This window comes from Hippocampus guttulatus, chromosome 14 (assembly GCF_054856545.1).
Source record: "Hippocampus guttulatus isolate MCC_2025c chromosome 14, RoL_Hgut_1.0, whole genome shotgun sequence".
NCBI classification, from domain to species: domain Eukaryota; kingdom Metazoa; phylum Chordata; class Actinopteri; order Syngnathiformes; family Syngnathidae; genus Hippocampus; species Hippocampus guttulatus.
Window position 1 is genome coordinate 5,170,935 of NC_141274.1, and position 22,045 is coordinate 5,192,979.

Here is a 22,045-nt window from a genome sequence, read left to right on the forward strand (position 1 = left end):
GGGAGAGACGCCTTCTGATTGGACCATCCTGGCCACCAATCAGCAGCAGACGAGATGGAAAGGAATGACGTCATGCATCACGGGGCGAGATCGGAAAGGAATTGGTCGGCAAATGCTCTAGAAATTTGGTATTCTGTGAAAAGGCTCAAATTAGTCAGCGTTCTTTCGTTCCTTTTTTGTTCATGTAATTTTATGACATTAACCAACAATAGCAAAAACTAACCAGCTTTGTCAACTCCAATACGTTTTACCGGTAATTGGTAAAAAAAAAGGTCTTTTAGGTGCCAATTTACCAATTGGGGGTCCAAATATGGGGTAATACCGCATTGCAATACTATTATACAGAATGTGTACATTGAATGGTGACAATTCTTTTAAAGGCCATTTTGTAATGTTATGTACCCTATGTAACAGGTTTGCTTATCTTAATAAACACAAAACCAGAATTACTATATGTAATAAGAAAATGACAGTACGTTGTAGCATTATATAATGAACTCCACATTTTATATGAATTAACATTTTTTAAATGAGAATAAATTGTTGGCTTCCGAGACATATATTTATTTTCCCCAAAATATTTTTCCTTGCGTTTTTGGGAGCGGTAACTCATCTCAATTGAATTGGAACAAAATCCCCCTTTAAAAAAAAATAAAATAAAAATACATTGCATATGCCATCATTCGTCAGTGTTCTGTGCAGTATTCCGATTAATTTTGCATGAGTGGAATAAGATTTTAAAAGAATAATTCATAATTTCTCATCCATGGTGGGTGGCCGCTATGTTGGGCAATATTGACTCTGCTTTCGACCGAAATTAACGTCACAACTAACAGTATTCTGCAAACGTCATGTTACCAAACCAGGGAAAACAGGTTCGCGGACTTCTCGGGTAGATATGGGATAACTAGCATAAAGCAAAGGGTTGCGTTAAGTCATTTTGTTGGTCTTTTTTAATCATTTTGCTAAATTAATCCAACACCATAACATCAAATGAAACAATGACACAGTGTTTTAACATAAAAATCTTGAAACAATCAAGAACATTTTAATACAAATAGCAAAAACAGTCGTAGAACAATGACGATAACTAAAATAAATCCGTTTTAATTGGCCTATTATTTGTCTTTTCACGTTGATCATTCTTGTTTTCAGTTGACTGCATGTCATAACATTAAATAACCCCCCCAAAAAAGTTTGTGATTGTGATGGACCCAGATATAAATGAGGCACAATAGAACAAAATATCAGGACTGATAAATGTGATTTTTTTTAATTCAATAAATAATTTCAGAAAAACACAAATGCAATTGTGGATGACTTTTTTGTTTTTGCTATTTTTTTAAAGGCACTTAAAACAACAAATGTAATCAAGTGAAACTTTTTACCTTCACAAATATGTTTAAAAACAAACATTACCTTAGCCCTGATGTTCACAATTGACTTCCTGCTTCCCTATCTTTGATAAAAATTAAGTCAATGAGTAAAAAAAACAAAGGAAAAGAAAATGGCGTGTTTATGTATATATATGGCAATGCTGTGAAGAAGCTAAGCACCTGAGTTGGCTTTTAGAAATAAAACAAGTACTAAAAGGTTCTGTACACTGACTCATGTTTTCACGTTTAAACAGCTTGGTTCCATTCATCAATCAGATCCAATCTAATCAAGCACCCTGCCCTGTTTGTTCCATGAATATGGCTTTTTACACAGAACCCAAACATACTGGACAGCGGACGCGTACTGCTGCCACACCAGGAAAAAACAAAAAGTTCAATATCACATTTTAAATCGATAAATTTCAAATGTTAAATGTGCTATGTTTCACATGATAGCAAGATAAGTTTCATGTCAAAACGCAAGTTTGACTTACATGCAACAAAACCGAGCAATTTCAACCGTGGTGGAGGTTTTTTTTGTGTAAGTCAAAGTTACGCAACTCTAGTATTTTGCTCTTGTATAATAATGATAGAAAAATAATAAGGTCACATGTTTCAAAAGATTTAAGAGGCACACAAGGCTCTCCCAATGACCTCAACAATAAGGAATTGCTTTGTTTTGTCAAATGTGAAAGTCACACTTGTCAAGTTGTAACGAAACTTATGACGTTACAGCGTGAAACTTACCATATTCAAAATGTTAAACTTGACACGTTACAACGTGATGGTGAACTTTTTCTTTTCTAGTGTGGCAGCAATATGCTTCCACAGAACTCAACCTCCACAAGGGACGACTACATGCCACTTTGCACTTTTTCTGGATCACCTCCCATAAACACACGGGTGGCTTGGCTTTGTTAAAAAAAAAAAAAAAAAAAGGCACAGTTAGGCTATCCGGTACCTACCAAGTAAAAAAAAAAGTCTAAGGTTCATATCAGTACCGCACCTTCTCATGAAAACAATATAAAAAAAACAAAGCCCACTTTTTTTTTCTCAAACAGGACTGTACAAGTTGATGCATAGTAAAATGAGAGCAATAGTGGCGCAAAATAAGAGTGACAACAAAATAAATCCTCCGAAATCCTCCTTTTTTTTTGCATACAGTGTTTCCTTGGAGACCAAGACGCTCGCTCCGTTATTTACCTTCGTACTTTGGATTGACCACCGTAGTAACGGCACTCTTGTAGATGGGATTTTCACCCTATGGGGGGAAAAAAAACAACCAAACAATTTTTTTTTTAATATATAGTCACTTGTAAGCAGAAAAAAAAACCCAAAGCAAAAAAATTATACATCCGAAATTTTAAAATATCACAAAATGATAAGATATACGTCAGCATTTTCTAATCAATTTTGGCCATCTGCACAAAAATAACCGTAATTTGTACAAGACTAAAATTTTAAGAGAAAATGACAATTTTTACAAAAATGAAGTTGTAATTTTTTACATGACTAAAGGTCTTACTACTCTAACTTGTTAAAAAAACACTACAATCATAATTTTATGAGAATAAGGAGTAATACAAGAACTGAAATGTGAAAATCATTTCTTAAAGGATTTGTGAAAATTGACAGATTATTTTTGTCTCTCTGTTTCTGTCTCTCTCCGTCTCAAATATAATGAATGTAATGGTCAGAAAACAGATGTCGTTTTTTGCCATTTTAACAAAAAATAAACCCAAATTCCTACAAAAAGACAAATCTAATGACTAGTTTGCTGGGGACGAGCAGTTGCAGTCTGTGGACAGTGGGGGCGCTACTTGGAGATTACTGTATTTTAAAATATCTTTTTCCACCCATACAATTGGGTCAAATTGAGTTGGAAATGTGATCAGAAAATGCCATTTCACGAGGCAGGCATTTTATTATTATTTAAATTTTTTTTTATTACATTCTGTTGTGTTTGTAAAGAAATCAAGTGACTCACCGTGTCCCACTTGGCGTTCATCTTCTCCTTCTCAAATTTGGCGAACTCTCGACGGTCGTGAATGATCATGAGCAGTTTGAGGATGAGCAGCAGGGCCAATCCGATCAACACGATTCCGGCAACCACTCCGGCCACGATCGGGATGATGTCGGGACCCGCGGGGCATTCTGGGGGGGGGGGGACACCCACATCACATCAAATCCGAATCCAATAAAAACAGCTCTGCGAACATTGAAAGGATAAGCTCTACAAGGGCCTTTTTTGGGTTGTTCACTTTTTGATGTTGCCACAGTTGGTGGGGAGGGAGCGGAGTTATTGGATGGTTCAGTCAGTTTATCTCCAAAGTTTGCATCATTTGCATAAAACAAACTAGGATGAGAAATGTGACGCTCCAGGCCACGAGGCAGTCTGTTTGAGCACGGCACACGTTTCGTACCCAGCATCTCGACCACGTAGACCTCCTTGGTGTCGTTCCTGATGGCGAAGGTGTAGTAGAACCAGCAGTCGTTGGCGTCCCGCTCCTTGCAGTGTGTCAGTGGGAAGCTCTGGTCAGTGGGCTGAGGAAGCTTCTCGCGGTCCTTCACCTTGATCAGGACAAAGTCACTGCAGTCACGCTCGCAGGTGTCCTTCTTCTCGCCTGCCTGGAACGCTCGGCACTGCACGCACTCCCTAACCACACACACCAAAAATGAATAAATAAATAAAACCACAAAGTTGACCGTTTTTGCATTTGAAGGTGAAGCCGTCACTTTTGACAGGATTAAAAGCATATTATCACCACAAAAAGCAAACATGAATCCTCTGATTTCTTTTCATAACGAAAATAAAGCTTTAAGTCTACAAAAATACAATGAAATATAAAATATATATAATAAAACTTGCAATTTCATAGAAACGCAATTGTATTTTGCAGTACAATGACTTTTACATGACTTAAATTCTAACATAAAATCATAATTTTTCATGTTTATAATAAACTAATTTCAATGTTTCTGAAAAGTCACATTTTAAGAGATCAACATAAAACATTAGATTTATAAAAATTTGTTTTTATAGTAGTCACAACTTTCACAAGTGAAATATATGAAACTAAAGTTTGAAATGTTGAAAGGAAAAAAAATTGATTTGATAAAAATAGTGTTGATTTTGAGACTGAAGTCAAAACATATTTTATTAGTTTGCAAGAAAGCCATTATATGAGATTTATAAAAATTACAAAAAGACAATTTTATTAGACTCACAAAGCAAAAAATAAAAATAAATGCTATATTACAAGAATAACCTCAGAATATGATGGAAAAAATAGCCACTTTACAATTATGTAATATCCCCCAAAAAGTTACCGTATGTTAAATTTAAGAAATTTTTTTTCTTACACAATATTGAGTAATTTCAGAATTTCTGATTCTAATTAAACAATAATAGTAGTGCTGTTTGTTTTATACTGACTTGTGCTCCGCGCAGACCCCCGGGCAGGTGGGGCAGATCTCGCAAGTGGGTCCCTGGAACTTGGTGTTGGTACATTTGCAGACGCCACAGTCGCAGGTTCCCCGGCCGTTGCAGATCTGTCCGTTCTTGGCCAGGCAGGTGGATGTGTCCAGCGAGCAGTCGCACGCGCTGCCCGTGTAGTTGTTGTCGCACACGCACACGCGACACTCGCAACGGCCGTGGCCTGACAACACACACAACAACACAAACTTATACGCAGGACCTCTACATATGACCTTAGTCTTGAGTTTCATGAAAAAAACATTTTGTCCATTTTGCCTGTTTGACTTGTCAACGTGAGAGCTACTCATGCCGACCTCCGCAGAGCTTGTTGTTGGAGCGGTCGCAATTGAAGTTGTCACACTCGCAGTATTTTCCGCTGTAGATCTCAGTGGGGATCTCTTTCTTCTTGCATTCGCAGGTTCCGCACACGCAGTCGCCGTTGTTGCTGCAGATGTCGGTGCCGTTGTCCTTGCGGCAGTTGGCGTCCAGATCCTCCGTCCGAACCTCGTCCGTGCTGCACTCGCACAGACGTCCGATGCGACCATCGTTACACCTGTCAAAAACAGAGGTAATGCAGCATAATGAAGAGCAAGAAGAGGCTCAGGATGTCTGTGAGTATTATTTTATGTTCGGTTTCATAATGTTGCTGCTCCATGCGTGCTAAATTAGCAGAGGTTTGAAGGTTAATAATTAGCATCATAACTATACTATTTTCTGGTAGCCAGTCTATGGCGTTTTGCATTTTACATTGCATTTGCATTAAGGTAGCGGACTTTCCTTCGACAAAATCAGAATTGGCTTGGTTAAGCATTTTGGTGTTGGCTGTACAATACTGAGTCTGTTTTATGAAAACCTTGACTGGGAGTGACAAACAGCTTGAAGCAGGCACGCTTCGCATCTTTGGAAAGTTGAGAGCAAGAAAGTATTTTTCATTTCCTCAAAGTGTGGATCATTTCGGGGAGTGCGAGAGTGAGAAGAGGCGCTAAGAAGTGCTTAACACGTATTGCAGTAAGTTTAAATACAGTATGTCGAAAATGTGTAGAGTACAAGTATTAAAAAATATATAAAATTTGTATGGTGTGCACATTTTCAGCATGACGTCTCTGATCCACTGGTGAAAGGACACTTTGATCCTCTCCTCTTTCATCTAGAACTGCTTCAGACAACAAAGTGTATGCAGAAAATTGGTGGAGATTGCACGACTGTCTGTGTCCTATGTGTTGTGTTATTTTTGTTTTTTTGATTTCAAAATGGCGCCGCGAGAGTGGCTGCCTTTCCAGCAGCTCCTATATTTTGTTGTTCTACTTCTTCCTTTCATAACTTTGCTGCTGTGAATTGGGAATTTCTCCATTGCGAGACTAATAAAGGTTTTCTTATCTTATCTTAAGACATGTTTCTAAAGAGTGGTATGAGCACCACTAACGGGCTCCCCCTAGTGGTATGCCAAAATACCACTGAATTAAGTACAACATTTACATTTAAAACATGCAGTACAATCAAATACGCTATGCATTTCATGGACAAGCATATTTTCCAGACTATAAACTGCACCTTTCTCCCCAAAATTGGAACCCTGCAGCTTTAGGTTTATTCACGGATTTTTACTGAGGAGCATCAAGCCTTCAATAGTTTTCACATTCCCGTTGTATCTGACCAATAAAATTACCAACATGTTACAGTGGACCAATGAAAGTGTCTGAGACCGCCCTCATACTGAATACTCATCAGTATTTGCGGTTGGAGCATGATATACAGCTGCAGGAGGAGCCAGCTGGTTGAGCGAGAGCCAGGGAGACGGAGAGGGAGGGAGGGTGAGGGAGAGAGGGAGGGAAACGTGTGTGGTGGAGAAGTTAAGAGTCAAAATAAGCAGATTTGAGTTTATTAAGAAATAGGGAAGAAGGGCCACGCCCCCAACGCAGAACACGCACTGTGCGTTGGGCTTCATACACTCTGGGAGTACCAAGTGCTCTTGTGAAGAGCCCAAATTAGCACCATCTGCCTCAGGAAGGAAAGAGGGAATTGAGACAATGATAAAAGTCAACCTTGCAGAGCGAGACTTGACTTGACGTCCAAATGATACCATGAGTTGTAAACAAGCAAGAGGTTAAAAAAAAAAAGGCCGAAACAAAGAAGCTTGTGCTGGGTATATTATTACAATCTTTGTCTCCAGTCCCTCTCAAGACTGAAGATTCCACCGCGGCAGTAGTAGAAAAACAAGTCGGCACTTACTTGCAGGCGCCGCACTCGAATGTGCCTTGGCCGTCGCTGCACTTGTTGCTGTTGGGCTCTCCCTGGGCAGAGCACTGACACTCGCAGATGAAGTTGAGGATCACCTCCACCTCCTCTGTGAAGCCCAGCGGTTTGATTTTGATGCTCTCTGGCTTGCCATGCGACGGGCACTTCTCGGACTCGATGGAGATCTTGAACGTCACCTGAAGAACACAAAGATGTCACACGTGGTCCCTACACGCAATCATAATATTCATAAATGTTATTTCGACAGCGCTTTTATGAATTGAAACAAGGTCGGGGCATACAAACACAAAAAAGACACGAGTAAAATGTTGTACATGGCAGAACAATTACAATAAGAAAATACAATTTGTGTCGAAATCATGCGTCAATAAATTGACTTGTTGAATTGTTAAAATGCAGATTGGGGCAGGCAAAAATGTAAAATCTCTAAAATTAGGGATTCGATTGTGAAAGATTTGGAATTGCACTTCGAAAAGTGAGGAATTTGTAGTAATTTTTGGAATGTGACAAATAAGTCCCCAGTTGGCCTAAATTTTAGGTGTACCCTGCCTACTGTCCAAAGACAGCTGGGATAGGCACCAGCACGCCCGCGGCCCTTTTGAGGATGGGTGGATGGATTTGTTTGAATTGGCCAAAGAAACGTAGGAGGAGGACATTAAAATAAAATATCTCAAACTTGAGGATTTTATTGTAAAAATTGAGACTGTGGGAGTTCTTCGATTGTGGAAAATAATAAGATCTTCTGAATGAGCTTCACAGTTTGAATTTAGGAAGCGTTTTTTTCTTTTTTTAAATAATGTTAACGTTCATTTGATTGGGGTTTCTGTGTGGAAAATTTAACAATTTCTGGAAAGTGAACAATTACCCCACATTCCTAGATTTTGTGACTATGTTGGAATGGTTTGAATGTGAAAGGGCTACAACAGTGAACAGTGGCCAAATAATAATAAAAACAACAACAACTAAGTGTTGCTTTTATTTCTTATATACCTCATCTCCAATGGAGATGTTGGAGCATTTCCTGCCATTCTCTCCGGTCCCCTCCACGCCGTTCTTACAGATGGACTTGTAGGTGATGGAAACTCCTTCCGGTAGCCTGCCGTTTTCCAGAATGACTTCGGATGACAAAGACTGCACAAAGGGAATAAATCATTCATACATGAAATAAGAATAATGTAGCTGTAAACCAAATTAATCTGTGCGCTCACGTTGTAGGCGTCGATGATGAGTTTGATGACGTTGCTGGAGTTGGACGACAGCGTGCCTACAGCCGATTTGGGAATCAGATTTTTCAACTCCTGTACACAAACACGACTGGGTGACTTACTCCAAATAAATACACAAGTAAAGGTGACAAAGAAATAGATGTCGCTGTTAGACGGCACCTTGTAAACCGGTTGGAATTCTTCAGTGACCGCAAAGATGGTCTGGATGTTGTGGTCGCTCAGTTTCTGCACTAAATGGGCAATGGAGGGGTAGTCCTGACACAAACAAACAATTTTAGCCGATGGGCTTGGCAAAGCTAGGTAAAATTATAATTTAAAGAGATATTTCCACTCGTGCAGCTCATTCAGAACGCTGCAGTTCGGATTCTGACCAGAACAAAGAGATCCAAATGTATTACCCCAGTCTTAAAGGCTTTACAGTGTACAAGTACGTAAGTGATGTCTTACATAGTAGTGACTCATGGTGTACATGTTGTTCTCCAGGTGACATTTGCCATCATTGGGGAGCACGATGCCGCCCAGTTTTCCATCCCCGGCAAAATGGAATCCAGCGTCCGTGGAGAAGACGAGGAGGCGAGTGACGTTCCTCCAGCCGATCTGCTCCTCGCACACGGCCACCTGCATGATGGCGTCAAAGCCTCCCTCGGGAGAGTCCAGGTTTCCCGAAATCTGTTGCTGACTGACCAGCCGGTTGAACTGGTCACCCTTGTTGGTCAGCTTCAGGACGTTCTTGTAGCTGAAGGGGCTGGTGCAGTTCTGGTTGCCCGTGCACGGGTTCTTGTAGCGCGCCGGAGTGGTGCTGATGTATGGCATTACAGTCTTCTCCACGAATGAGCCAAACCCTGTCGGAGGAGACAACACTTCAAGATCTTGGTGCTGGTGGTTACTGGAACTGAAGCTCAACTTCCACCTGACTTTACAGAATTTTTTCTTCAGATGGTTCCTGGAACTACAGAGGCATATTCACCTCTCCAGGAACTTTCAGTTGTTGGTGCAGGAACTAATGTAAATGCGTATATTTTTGCCGACAATTTCTGAAACTTTTAGCTTTTGAACTTGTAATTCTTGGAACGAAATCAGCCTTTTCACCTAAAATTCCAGTTTATTTTTTGGTAATGGAACTACCCGAAGGTGCTTGATTTCTGGGAACTTTAGCCGTTGGTAATTGAATTGGTATAAGGGGGCAGATCATCACCTATGATTTCAGGAAATTGGTTCTTGCTACTTGAAGTTTCCTCGAACAGTGGCTTAATTTCCCACATAAAATTCCAGGAAACTTAAGGTGTAGTTCTAGAGCCAAAAATGCATTTCAAACTTAAAATTCCAGTAAACAAAGGTATCGTATTTTCACGACCATTCGGCGCACCGTATTGTTGGGCGCAGTCTCATTAACGGGTGCTATTTCTGTATTTGACACATAGACAAAACGCACTGTATTATTGGGCGCAATTTTAAAGTGGTAAAACATACGCCAGTTTAAACATACGGCATGCATGCGCGCACGCTAAAAACACGTTAGCTTGAAGCATACGGTAGCATGCCAAGACATACGGATACACGCTAAAAACACGTTTTTAAAAAGGCAACGGAAGCAAAACTAGTTCGGTTGTATTTTATTCAGCCATCGTACAATGTACTCACGTTTTTCGATCAATCATCACCCAGAAATCCATCAAAGTCCTCATCTTCTGTATCAGAATTGAACGATTGTGCAAGTACCGGTAATCCATCAAAAACGCCGGGTTCCCTCTCATTGTCAGAGTCACTCTCATTGCCATGTGGCTCCACAGAAATGATGCTGGCTTTGCCAAAAGCTCAAACAACAGTGCAAGCAGACACGTTCGTCCAAGCAGCCACAATCCATTCGCAAATTGTGGCGTAACTCGCCCGGCGCTGCCTCTCACTCTTTGTAAAGTTGTGTTTGCCATCGATCATCCATTGTTCCCATGCCGCTCGCAACTTTACTTTGAACGCCCGGTTGATGCCGATGTCCAGCGGTTGGAGTTCTTTAGTCAAGGCTCCGGGAATAACGGCAAGCTCAGAGTTCATTTGCTTGACTTGGTTTTTCACCGCTGCTGTGAGATGGGCACGCATGCCAAAAGCATAACCGATGGCTTGAAGTTTGAACTGAGCTTCGTAGGCGTGTCTCTTTGTAGAATTTATTTTCGGGGGTTCTTAGAAACCAAAACCGAAGTTGTTTTGCAATAATGCACATAGCCACACTTTATACAGGTGTTGGTACCTGCTTGGGGCGTCCCTTTAGCGTCCACTTACACGCCCACCCGTCACTGATTGGCCGACTTCTTTGCCGCATGGCTGTCCACACTCACTTCCGCCTTTTCTCTATATAAACAGCGTGTCGGCTGTCAGTCAGGTTTTGGAACTCAGTGCATACACAAGACGCTCCGCATCATAAGGCGTCCTGTCCATTTTGGAGAAAATGTAAGACTTTTACTGGCGCCTTATAGTCGTGAAAATACGGTACCTATAGTTCCCAGAACTAAAGCTGAATTTCTACCAAGAATTATATCTTTTTGGCAGCTGTTCACAGAAGAAAAGTCACAATTTCCACCTAAAGGTCTCAGGACTTTCAGCAGCCGATACCCGTGGTTCCTGGTCCTAAAAGATTTGGTGCCGCAGACCACTGCGCAACGGTTCCGGGACAAGTAAAGATGATTTGCTCACCAATCCTGAAGTCTGAGGTGATGGTCTGCATTTCCCTCATGAGGTCTGTGCCCAGGTTCTTGACGTTGTCCAGATCGTCCTTCATAGAGAAGGACAGGTCCATCAAGTAGTACAGGTCTATGGGGTAGTCCTCAGCTCGCTTGAACTTCAGATCAAAAGTCTGTGGCTCGCCTGCGGCATCAATCACCAAAGTCAGCTCACAGTAACTACTTTTTCAAAATAATATTTCTAAAACAGACATGTACCGGATCTGAGGGTGAGGGTGAGCTTCTGAGGCTGGATCTGTGTAATCTGCTCGGGTTTAGGCTTCTCAGTCTCGTCCTTTTTGCGGTTGGTGACCGGTTTGTTCTTGTTGATCACGATGCTGCCGCGGGGGTTCTCGATTTTGGCCACGTTGCAGTTCCTAGTCTTCAGAGACTCCAGGTCGTCACAGCGAGTAGATTTGGACTCGCCCTCCGAGAGGAAGTTCTGACCCACCCACAAAAGATGACATCATGTTAAACATTAGTCTGTCCAGGATCACGATAAATGTGGACATCAAGTTTGAATTCAGAGAGATTTCAGAAATCACATTGGGTCACTTCAACTTGAGTCGAAATGGACTCCTAAAGCGGTAGAACCACGTGACTTCTGTCAGTCAATCAGAAGATCTCTCAGCTATAATAGTGTTCCCCCACATATTCGTAATTCACTACTCTCACTGACCCAACAAAGAAAGATTAGACTCTTCTTTCGTGAGAAAAAAGGCTTAGTCCGAGCCTTTTCCTTTCTTTAATCTTGAGCAGAAGCACATGGGTTGGTTTCACCAAAAACACAGTTTCTGACCAAAAGGCAGAGACAATTTACTTGGAGCACTGCACTAAATAAATAATCTGACTTTCACGGACAAGACCTTCTTCAGCGCTTACTCGCTGAAAAACGTACTTCAAGAATATATGTTGTGGCAGCTAAACGGCTGGATTCAAGTTGAATAACATATTATTATTAATATGTTTTTATTTTTTTAAGTTTCTGAATTAAATAAAACTGGGTATTTTGTGGGTGTCAAACTCAAGGCCCGGGGACCAGATGTGTCCCGCCACATCATTTTAAGTGGCCCGCAAAAGCAAATCAAAGATGACAACTTCCATGATGCTTGCTAAAATCTGTACCAAAATGTCAAATATTAATGTGTATTAAATCAGTGACATATTGTAAGCATTTTCTCGTTACCAAACCCCTCATTACAGTTACTTAAACAATAATTGAATAAAACATTATTCTTGACTTCTTCATATAGTTTCGGTCATCACGGCCCTCCAAGGGAAATAAATGGTAACTACAATGTGGCCCGCGACAAAAATGAGTTTGACACCCCTGCCGTCAATGAACAGAGACAAAATTCAGGCATAGATGTTGAGAATGGATAATGCATGAACGTTAAAGGACAAGACTTGACATTTGGTCTTTTCAAATTGAGTCAAAATAGACCCCATGTGTCACACTAAGGAAGTAAAATCCTGCGCTTTCGGCCAGCCAACAAGCGAAGGATGGTAGATGATGACAAATAATGCCCACTAAGGATTCATGACAAAATTCATAAATATACAGGAGTTGAGAATCTAAGAGGGAAACAATTTGGTGGCGATCCAAAGCAAGATTGTTGGGCCTTGGCGCAGGTATACATTCGAATTTCTTCCCATTTTACATGGCTGACAAGTAGAAGAGTCAAGGTGCTGGAATTTGTCTTGTTCGGAATGGCAAGATGGAACTTGTACAAGGACATAGCGCACACCAACTAGCATGTTGTGACGAGAACTGAGAGAACCCTCTCAAGTTGGGAGTTTATGTCTTTGCTTTTATGTCAGATTTTTATTTTATGCACAACACTTTGTATGCGGCTGAGGTTGGTTTTAAAGTGCTCTACGAATCAAGTTGAGTACAATAAATCTGTATGTGTATTATACTGGCTCTATGTGATAAACGCACGCACAACAGAAGGAGCAGGACAATGTTCACTGAATTGAAGCAAAGAAATGTTCAGTCTTTTCAACTATCTTATTCATCTAATATCTTTAAAAAATATTTTGTGGTGGCGACTAACAGATTCATATTATATCCATTCATGTCAATGGGTGAATAAATAAAAAAGACAAAGTTGTGAGTGACACAAAATTCAAATGGTTTTTGAACACGAGCAGAGTTCTCTCGTGGAGATGACAACATCGTGTGCTGACCCGATTCTTTCAATAAATCAACTGACCTCATCCGTGCACCAGCCGCAAGACTCGGCCACTTGGATGCACTGACCGCACGACTGAGCATTGGCCTTGATGCACACACTTCCCTCTAAAAGAAGAAGAAAAAAAAAACAATTACATAAGAGGCAGCTGCAAGTAATTACGAGAAGCAAACCGTTCACGCTCCTAGATACTGCACTGTCATGTCAAACTTTACAACATATGCTCTAAAAACATGTTTTAAAGATTTTTTTAAATGCAGTTTGGTCAAATACTGTACTAGTATTGTACATTATGTTGTGATGTGGAAATGTTGTAGCGCCACCTGTTGGTTCTGAAATACACAGACCGAGTCTTACCTTGTTGCGCTCGGCTAAAGCTCAGAAGTGCTAACGTCGACGCTAGTACAATTAGCCGTGGATCCATCTGGTGAGAAAAACATAACATAAATCAACAAATCAATCAATCCACTGGGTTAAATTCAAATGTATCACAGATATGGACGAACAGTACTGGGGCCCAAACAATGAATGGAGAAATGAAATTTACATTTAAATGTTGAGACACCGACAGAAAGTAAACAAGTGACGAAAATATGAGGAAAAGTTTCAATGCGGAATTTGGGCAAAAAGATTGGAACGCCCGCACTCCACTTACATGAAGTCATAGGAAAAGGTGGAATTTGGGTAAAAATATTGGTACACCTATGTAAAAGGTGAGTGGGTCGAACAGGCCAAAGTACTGAGACACACGAATGAAGCAAAAAGCACAGAAAATGTGGACAAAAAGGTATTGGGACACAAAGTGAACACAAAGTGTAGAAATGGAGTTTGGGCAAAGGTTTTGGCACACCCACTACAAGCGAAAAGTGAATGTCACTTACAGTTAACAGAAAAGGCGAAGAAAATATGACGCAGCGTAGCGTATTGGGACGACACCTTTTACATTATGTTTACCATGACCATATCTAAGTGTAGACAAAGTAAGAAGAAGCTCAAAACGTATTGACCATATGAAGGACGTATCACACCTCATTGCTCTCCATTAGCTATGGAGGACCAACACGACCAAATAAGGAGGAAGCACCACCGGCTTGGAGTTGGTTGACATCATCGACCAGCTCATCACAACCACTGCGATGATGATCCATAATAAAAATAGGAATAAATATTTACATGCTCATACCTAATTCATCATTTGTAGTGTCCTTCTGGCATTAGTCAACAGAAACATCAGGGAAACAATGACCGTCACAGAAAAAAAAAAAGGGCAACGAGTCTCGTGCCCATATTTGGTCAGACTGAATCTCAGCCGTCCCGGTGACACACAGCAACAAAATGGCCATCCCTGCGGATCGCTAGCTAACAGCTGTGAGCTAAAACAGGAAACAGAAGGCCTGACGTTCAACATCCGCCTCAATGTTCAAGTCACATCGACAGACACAAAGGCGACTGGTGGCAGGCATACTTCCTCTGCTGCTCCAACCATACACATCCTGGCGCAGCCGCTTGTCATCAGACAACATGAACGCAACATCAAGAACAAACATCACATGCTACGTCCTCGCTTCCCATCAACATAAAGACCATTTTATTTTTTCACTCTTAATACTGGATAACTCCTTGAGAGAGACAATAATCACAAAAAAAAAACCTCACAAAAAAACAATCGTTCAGTTCTCTTTGCTTGTCGCTTTTCTCTCAAAGAAGCTTTTGAGTAAAAGCTAATATTTAGCTTTGATGTAAACAAGCCTTTGTATGGTCAAACTGGAGGAGGCGGAGTCCCCACGCGTTGTCATCATATCATAATTCTTCACGTACGCATCACGTTTTCGAGCTCATGTTAGCAACGTGTACATTTAATGGAAGCATTTAGAAGCTTGACAAGATGTTTTTGCTCAAGACTGAATGAAAGCCAGTCGTCCACCAAGTGGAGCGTCCCTTGTATCTGGATTCAATTTGCAGCGTAAAACTGCAATTCCCAGAGCGGCAGGACCACACCGTGTGATCCCGACATTTCTCCAAGAACAACCATGCCCGCGCACCTCCGTGGTGGTGACGTTGGCTGAGGTACACCACAGCCAATCACAGACACTGCACCCAAGTGGCTACGTTGCACATGCCAAAAAGAATCGCAATTCAATAACGAGGCAAAACCTGTTAATCTCTTTATTTTTCATTTAATATTTTTTTTATTGCTGTATGATTTTATAAAGCAAACTATCACAGAGGGCGGCCCGGTGGGCAAGTGGTTAGCACGTCGACTTCAGAGTACAGAGGTACTAGGTTCAATTACAGCCTCCCTGTGTGGAGTTTGCATGTTCTCCCCGTGCTTGCGTGGGTTTTCTCCGGGTACTCCGGTTTCCTCCCACATTCCAAAAACATGCATGGCAGGCTGATTGAACACTCTAAATTGTCCCTCGGTGTGAGTGTGAGCACGAATGGTTATTTGTTTCTGTGTGCCCTGCGATAGGCTGGCAGCCGGTTCAGGGTGTGCCCTGCATACTGCCCGAAGACAGCTGGGATAGGCTCCAGCACCCGCCCCTGCGACTCTAGTGAGGATAAAGTGGTTCAGAGAATGAATGAATGAAACTATCGTAGAGTGCTACTTATTTAAACTTACAAATGCAAAAACATTTGCGTTTTGGGGGGACGGCTCCAACAAATTCACATTTCTATTCATATTAATTGGGGAAGATGATGACTGATTTGAGTTACACCAGTGAGGAAAAAAAACCTCGTACCTCAAGGCACAAGTACATGATTTTATTTGTTGGAACTAACAATTGTACATAACACCTCTAAAATGGAAGTGAAACTAGAATTTACCTGTATAGTTCCAAACTAAAATCCCGTTTTGACAAACCGTAACAGTTCAGCTCGGATCAGTTTGTGTTGATTCGAGTTCCACCATTGGCGCAAGACACAAGCGCCCCGGGACTGTCCAGCAACGACAGTCAAATGGCGCCGACATTCCTCCCAGGCAAAAACAGTGCTGGTATACATACCCATGCTGCCGAGAAGGCGCAACCACCAAGCACAGAGTTTCCTCCTTGATGAATGTCGTGGACAAAAAATGCTGAAAAAAGTCCACATCAGGTCCACACAACGTAACAACAAACACAAAGTGACAAAACAAACCAAAAAACAACAAAAAAAGCAAGGCTCATGAGAGCACTTGCCGACGGCTGCCTACTCGGGCGCCATCTTGACTTCAAAATGTAGCCAAGCCTTATATTTTTTATTGTGATTTGATCATTCGAGTCAAACATATGACCACAAAATTTGGACATGCTGCAGCGGACAAACGAATATACACATCCGTCGGAAAATAATTAATTGTGTCACAATAATATTTTGCATGCCATGCCGTTTTTTCTTTAAACTTCCTGTATGCACTATTGCGACTGAAACTATCCAAAATTGGGACTTGTACATGTCAGCAAGCGGCACGTAGCAGACGTGCAAGTGGCTCTTTGTACCTTGATGTTTTTTTACACTACTTGGTCTTTGTCGGACACTTCCTCTCCGGATTGTTAATTAACCTGCGTGTAGATGCCTTTTGATCACATCTGAGGAAGGACACTCACCCACATGACTCACATTTTGTACTTTTATCTGACTTGAATTAAATACGGATAAATTAACAACAGAACTGTGGCCATTAGGCTTAATAAGAGAGCGCAAAATGTCGGCTTGTTGTTGTGCCTCAAAGCGCATCTGTTAAAGTTTAGAAGAAGTTCAACTATGCACACCCTGGTAACACTAAATGTAGCATGTTTTGATAATAACAAACATTTAATAACAAACTACTGCAACAAATGTGACGATTTTCCCACCCTACTTCCTGTTATGCTTTGCTGATGTACAACTTCCTCCTCTGCTCTTTTTTTTAGTACAGTTAAAGAACATTTTGATGGCTCTTAACGGGTATGACTTTTGCGGGCCATGTGCTGGTCTCCTAACCATTTGTACACCCATCCCCCCTCTCGCTTTGCCAGCCGGTCAGACGGATGGCGCACCCCCACCTCCTGCTTGAGCTAGTTCACTTTCAGACCTTTAAGAAACCCCCACGACCCCAACACACAAACAAACACCCCCGGCCTGACTCCACAATTATTCCCCAGATCAAAACCACACCCTGGATCGGCCACAATTCCTCATTCTAGACTACAAGCAGCAACATTTTTATTTCTGTCAGGACAACACAGTCACCTCACAATTATCAGATTGTTTACATTGGTATAAGACAACCCTTCATTTAATTATTTGAAGAGACATGTAAACACTTTGAAATGATGACCAAAAAAATAGGCCACGGTGACATTAGTATGTGTTTAGACATTGAGCTATTACAGCATTTAAACAACAAATTGAACCAAATCAGACTGGAATAAAACAAATCTATGATCAAATACACGTTTTCTAAAAGGGCTAATTAAAACTCATTCAGTACCAGCCAATTCTAGAGCAAGTCTGAAAAGACGTTTAAAAACATCTTTGGGAGTGAATGAGTTAATGGAGGTGTGTGGGGGGCGGGGGGTATGGTGGACTCCCGATTTGTTTTATTGTAACTTTTCCCAAAGACGACTACATTGTCAATACCCTCTTTGTCACTTTCAAAGGCCTAATGTGTCTAGAGTGCATTTTCATAACAGTTGAATCTTGACTTATTCACGCGGTCCCGAAAATGACAACATTTCCGGCGCACAAGTTGAAATCTGTCTTTAAAGGTTTGCATTAGGATGCGAACAGAGCATGCAACCTTTCGAATGGCTGCGTGGCTAGTTTGTCCGCAACCAAAGCGGTGACTGTTAGTGGATCTCATCGAGGTGATCCCCAAATCTCCGGAGTCCAGACCCCCTCTCAGGCATGAGCTCATACATTCCACCTTAACCACATCCATATTACAGATGCCGTGCTGGAAAACTGAACTGGAGTTGTTCTTCTGTGGAGCTCGTTGTGTCACGTAGATGTTTACGCCAAGTTCCGTGATGCTCAACATATGAACGAAAGGCACAAATTGGTTTGATTATGTTCCAGTGATGACATCTTTTTTTTTTCCATCTGCCTGATGAAGAAAGTCGAGTCAACCATCGCTATTGGGAGGGGTTGCGAAAAACCAAAATTCCTACATAACACACACACCCTAAATATGTTTATAGTTGCCCATATTTTTAATGTAAAGCCTAAATTCTCCCACATTAAGGTTCGCCGTCATCAACCCCCGCCAGGCCAGACAAAAAGCCTTAAATACCATTCGTCACAGAAACAAACGACTGATTTCGTTTCCTTGGTCGGATAGCCATGGGTGATGCAATAGATAAAAGCTGAGGAGGCAGTGTAATAGGCCAAATCCAATCTGTCCACAACATTCCTTCATGGCAAACCACTTCCAGTGGACTGAAGCATTACAGTTATCGATTTTCAACAAAATAGGCTTAACAAAATGTGCTAAAAGTATTTTTGCGTGTTATTATTGTGTGTCGAAAAAAAATTCAGACTTTGAATCTTGAGGCAACAATGTTGCATAGCTCCTCCGGGGTGTGGAAAGGCGGAGTTGTACAACACTTCTTCAACACAGAGTGTTAATAGATTTGTTCATAACTATTTTCAACTATTTTGGTTCATAAACCATAAACAAAACAGCCGACACGGAGACAGACCGATATCGATTTAGAAAAAAAAATATTAAATTGACCACACCAACAATAAGCATGCTTAATAATTTTGTATCTATTTTATTTAATAATTTGATTTATTTTCAAATGAGAGGGAATTGTGTGACACTAAATGAAATATACGGTTTTTCATATTCCTGGCATCAGGCAGAATCCTTGTACGTCTATCTACGTCATATTTGCAAAGCCTCTTTGCATCTTCAAAGAGAGCGTGCCATATTAAACACTTATCATTGGTCAAGAATTTGTAAAAATAACAGAGCCACATGGGTTTTGGGGAGCAACAGTCTTGATTTGTAAAATATATTTCAAATACAATACTGGGAAAATGTGGGATTAAGTATGAACTAAAGTTTAAAATGACAATGAATTAAAACAAACTATTTTACTTCAACATTTTTTTAATGAAATATTTCCATGTCCTTTCCAAAAATCAGATTTGGCCCTTGAGCACAGAGGTTAGCTCACCCCTGGCTACGAATGTTCAAATGTGGCAGGACCACAGAGTTGTTCATGACAACAACAAATAAATGCTCCTTGACATGAATTGAAAACTTGACCAGCCTGACCTCCACTTTGGAGGCTTTACTGTTGAACGTGTTGCCATCCATGACTCAAAGATGACAACTCGGCGAGGGGGAGGAGGAGGAAAGACAATGAGGTGGTGTTGGATTGTGTAACAGAATGACCCTGCAGACTCTTTGACGGCGCCTCTGGAAAAAGCGTTTAAGGCGTCGTGAAGGAAATGACTCACTGTCCCTGATGTCGCCAATCATCAGAGCAAATCCTTCACATTTGCTGTGACTTAGCTTCTACAGATTTTATTTTCTATTCGTTGCTAGACGACATGAACAAGTCAACATGACAAAAAAAAAACAGGGCTTCAGGCTACAATTCCTTAGCAGGAAGTCAGCCAGGCAGGCCCGACAAGTCCCGTCTTGACCAAGAAAAAGACGACATCTACAGTTCTGTCTGACCAAGAGATTTTGGTTAACCAACAAAGTGCGAGCCAAGACCTCCATGTGGACCACTGGACTTGATACACACAATGTAACAGAACCGCACTGCGGTCTCCCAAGATACTTGCAAAGCATGCTGTGTTGCAAGCATCTCGTATGAAAGGAAGTAAAAAAAGACATGCGTCAAGTTGTACTGACGCGTATGGGCTGGCCAAACTAAATGAAGGCAGTCTGTTGCATTCGTTAAAATGCTTCTTCGAACAACCAAATGTCAAAATCCGTAATCAAATATATCACAAGCAGCACAGTAATTACTCAAAATCGTGAACAAAAAAGCATCAGAACTTCCAATAAAATTGTGTAGACATTAAAACAATAGGCCTTTGTTTTGTTTTTTAGACTTTTGTGGATTCAGAATGTTTTATATATATATATATATATATATATATATATATACACACACACACAAACACACCATATATATATATATATAAACGTAAAACATGTAAGATTCTTATAAACCACATGACAGAACGAAATGACTTTTTCAATAAGCAATTTAATGAAGGATGGTAAGGGTTAAGATGAAGCTAATCTGTTTCTAGCAGTTTGTTCGATGAACAAATACTGTACTGTAAGTGCTGTTTGCTCGGCACAGTGGCCTACTTTCTGTTCAAACTTTCACACATTCTTTTGAGGACCAGATGAAACCAACGCAACAAACGTTTTACCATGCGTGTGGTTATAAAAGTATATTTTCTTTCACATGTTCAAGCACAGCCTGAAGTAGTCGCCCGAGGACATACATTCCATCTTTTGTCGTCTAACAATGGCAACATGAACTTCTAGAGGTGAACAAAGTGTGTCAAAGTCAATTATTTGGAATAAAACTTACCTTGGTCTGACAACTAGTTCCAGTAGAGTCACGATAACATTTATTAATCCGCCAGAATGTCTTATTTTACGCCCCCCCAAACAGAAGCAAAATGAGAGAATAGTAGCGGGGCGATGGCTAGCTTTAAAAAAAAATGCCAGGCTTCGCTTGGTGTCTCTTTTACTCGGACAACTTCACCACAGTTTTAAGAGACTTTTGGTCTAGTTTTCCAACTAATACTTAGTCATCTGAAGTTACAAAATAGAAACGCGGTGAAGAGTCTTCATCGGGTCGTTCGACACTGCTGCTCCTTCCCCTGGGATTTTTTTTTCATGAGGTGTCCCACTGATGAACTGAACAGACCTCTTCTTCTTGAGCACCACACCCCGCCCACTCAGCTCTATGGCGACACGTAGCGGCCAATGGAACATAGCGCAACTGAGACACAGCGATTTACACTGCTTCGATGAGTCAAAGAGGTCGGATTATTGCTGAAGGCAAGGTTGGCGGTAACGGATTCATGCAAGAATAATATTCATAGTCATTAATGATGACTATGAATATTATCAATAATATTCAAATATAACTCCATGTGACGGGCTACAAGTTTGGTTTGACATGCAACAAGGTGCTTTCTAAACAATACTCTAGGTAAAATGTTATAATGACATTTTATCCAAGTGAGCTACTTTTTAGCAAATTGTAGTATTCTTGAAAAGTATCAGTCTGGTTTTGGGCTAGAATAGGTAATCCAGGGTCATCGCTACACCAGAGCAAAGGGTGCTACAGCCCCATCATAAATCTGTGTAGCCCCAGTTGAGCCCTTCCAGAATTTTTTATACCGGTAATTCAAAATCTGTTGTGGGATTTTAATGAAATATTTCCACATGTTTGATGCACCACTGCTAGTTTTCTGTGTAAACCCAACCACCCACCTGTTGATTTCAGTGAGGCGTTCAAATTGTTTCCAGCACTCACGTTCTACCTCCAGCAAGCCCGCCACCCTTGTGAGGATAAACGGATTAGAAAATGGATGGATGGTTGGGTACAGCATTAATCATATTTGAGATTGATTCCACTTGAAACATAAAGCACAAAGTGGACAAGTGTTGTGCCATTCATAATTGAGACAGAAACGTTTGATTTGTGACATGCATACATCAATGACGTGAGGTCATCTATAATTGCCCTCTCCATAAAATGACGGAACTGAATAGTAAGCATGTAATTCCTCCAAAATTCTGCTCGACAATCCTCTGTTGTTCCTGGCTGTTCAATGGGAGCTCTGATGG

General features: G+C 40.9%; 1 protein-coding gene across 1 annotated transcript; it reads right to left on the reverse strand.

The window, feature by feature from the left end:
- Nucleotides 1–1,012: 1,012 nt before the first annotated feature.
- LOC147194595 (integrin beta-1-like) lies at nt 1,013–22,042 on the reverse strand. Its single transcript, XM_086129310.1, has 15 exons — nt 20,775–22,042; nt 13,600–13,666; nt 13,264–13,349; nt 11,267–11,489; nt 11,022–11,192; nt 8,784–9,178; nt 8,496–8,591; nt 8,319–8,408; nt 8,101–8,241; nt 7,084–7,286; nt 5,169–5,407; nt 4,813–5,035; nt 3,800–4,032; nt 3,364–3,530; nt 1,013–2,637 (listed from the first exon to the last, which is right to left on the reverse strand). The coding sequence occupies exons 2-15, from the start codon at nt 13,664–13,666 to the stop codon at nt 2,572–2,574; spliced, it is 2,400 nt and encodes a 799-aa protein (XP_085985436.1). The 5' UTR covers nt 20,775–22,042; the 3' UTR covers nt 1,013–2,571.
- Nucleotides 22,043–22,045: the final 3 nt, after the last annotated feature.

Coding starts and splice junctions, on each gene's coding strand:
- LOC147194595 (XM_086129310.1), bottom strand. CDS start 13,666: ATGGATCCACGGCTAATTGTACTAGCGTCGACGTTAGCACTTCTGAGC. Junction 8,242..8,318: donor TCATCATCGACGCCTACAAC/GTGAGCGCACAG, acceptor CCCTTTGTGCAG/TCTTTGTCATCCGAAGTCAT. Junction 3,531..3,799: donor CTACGTGGTCGAGATGCTGG/GTACGAAACGTG, acceptor CCCCCCCCCCAG/AATGCCCCGCGGGTCCCGAC.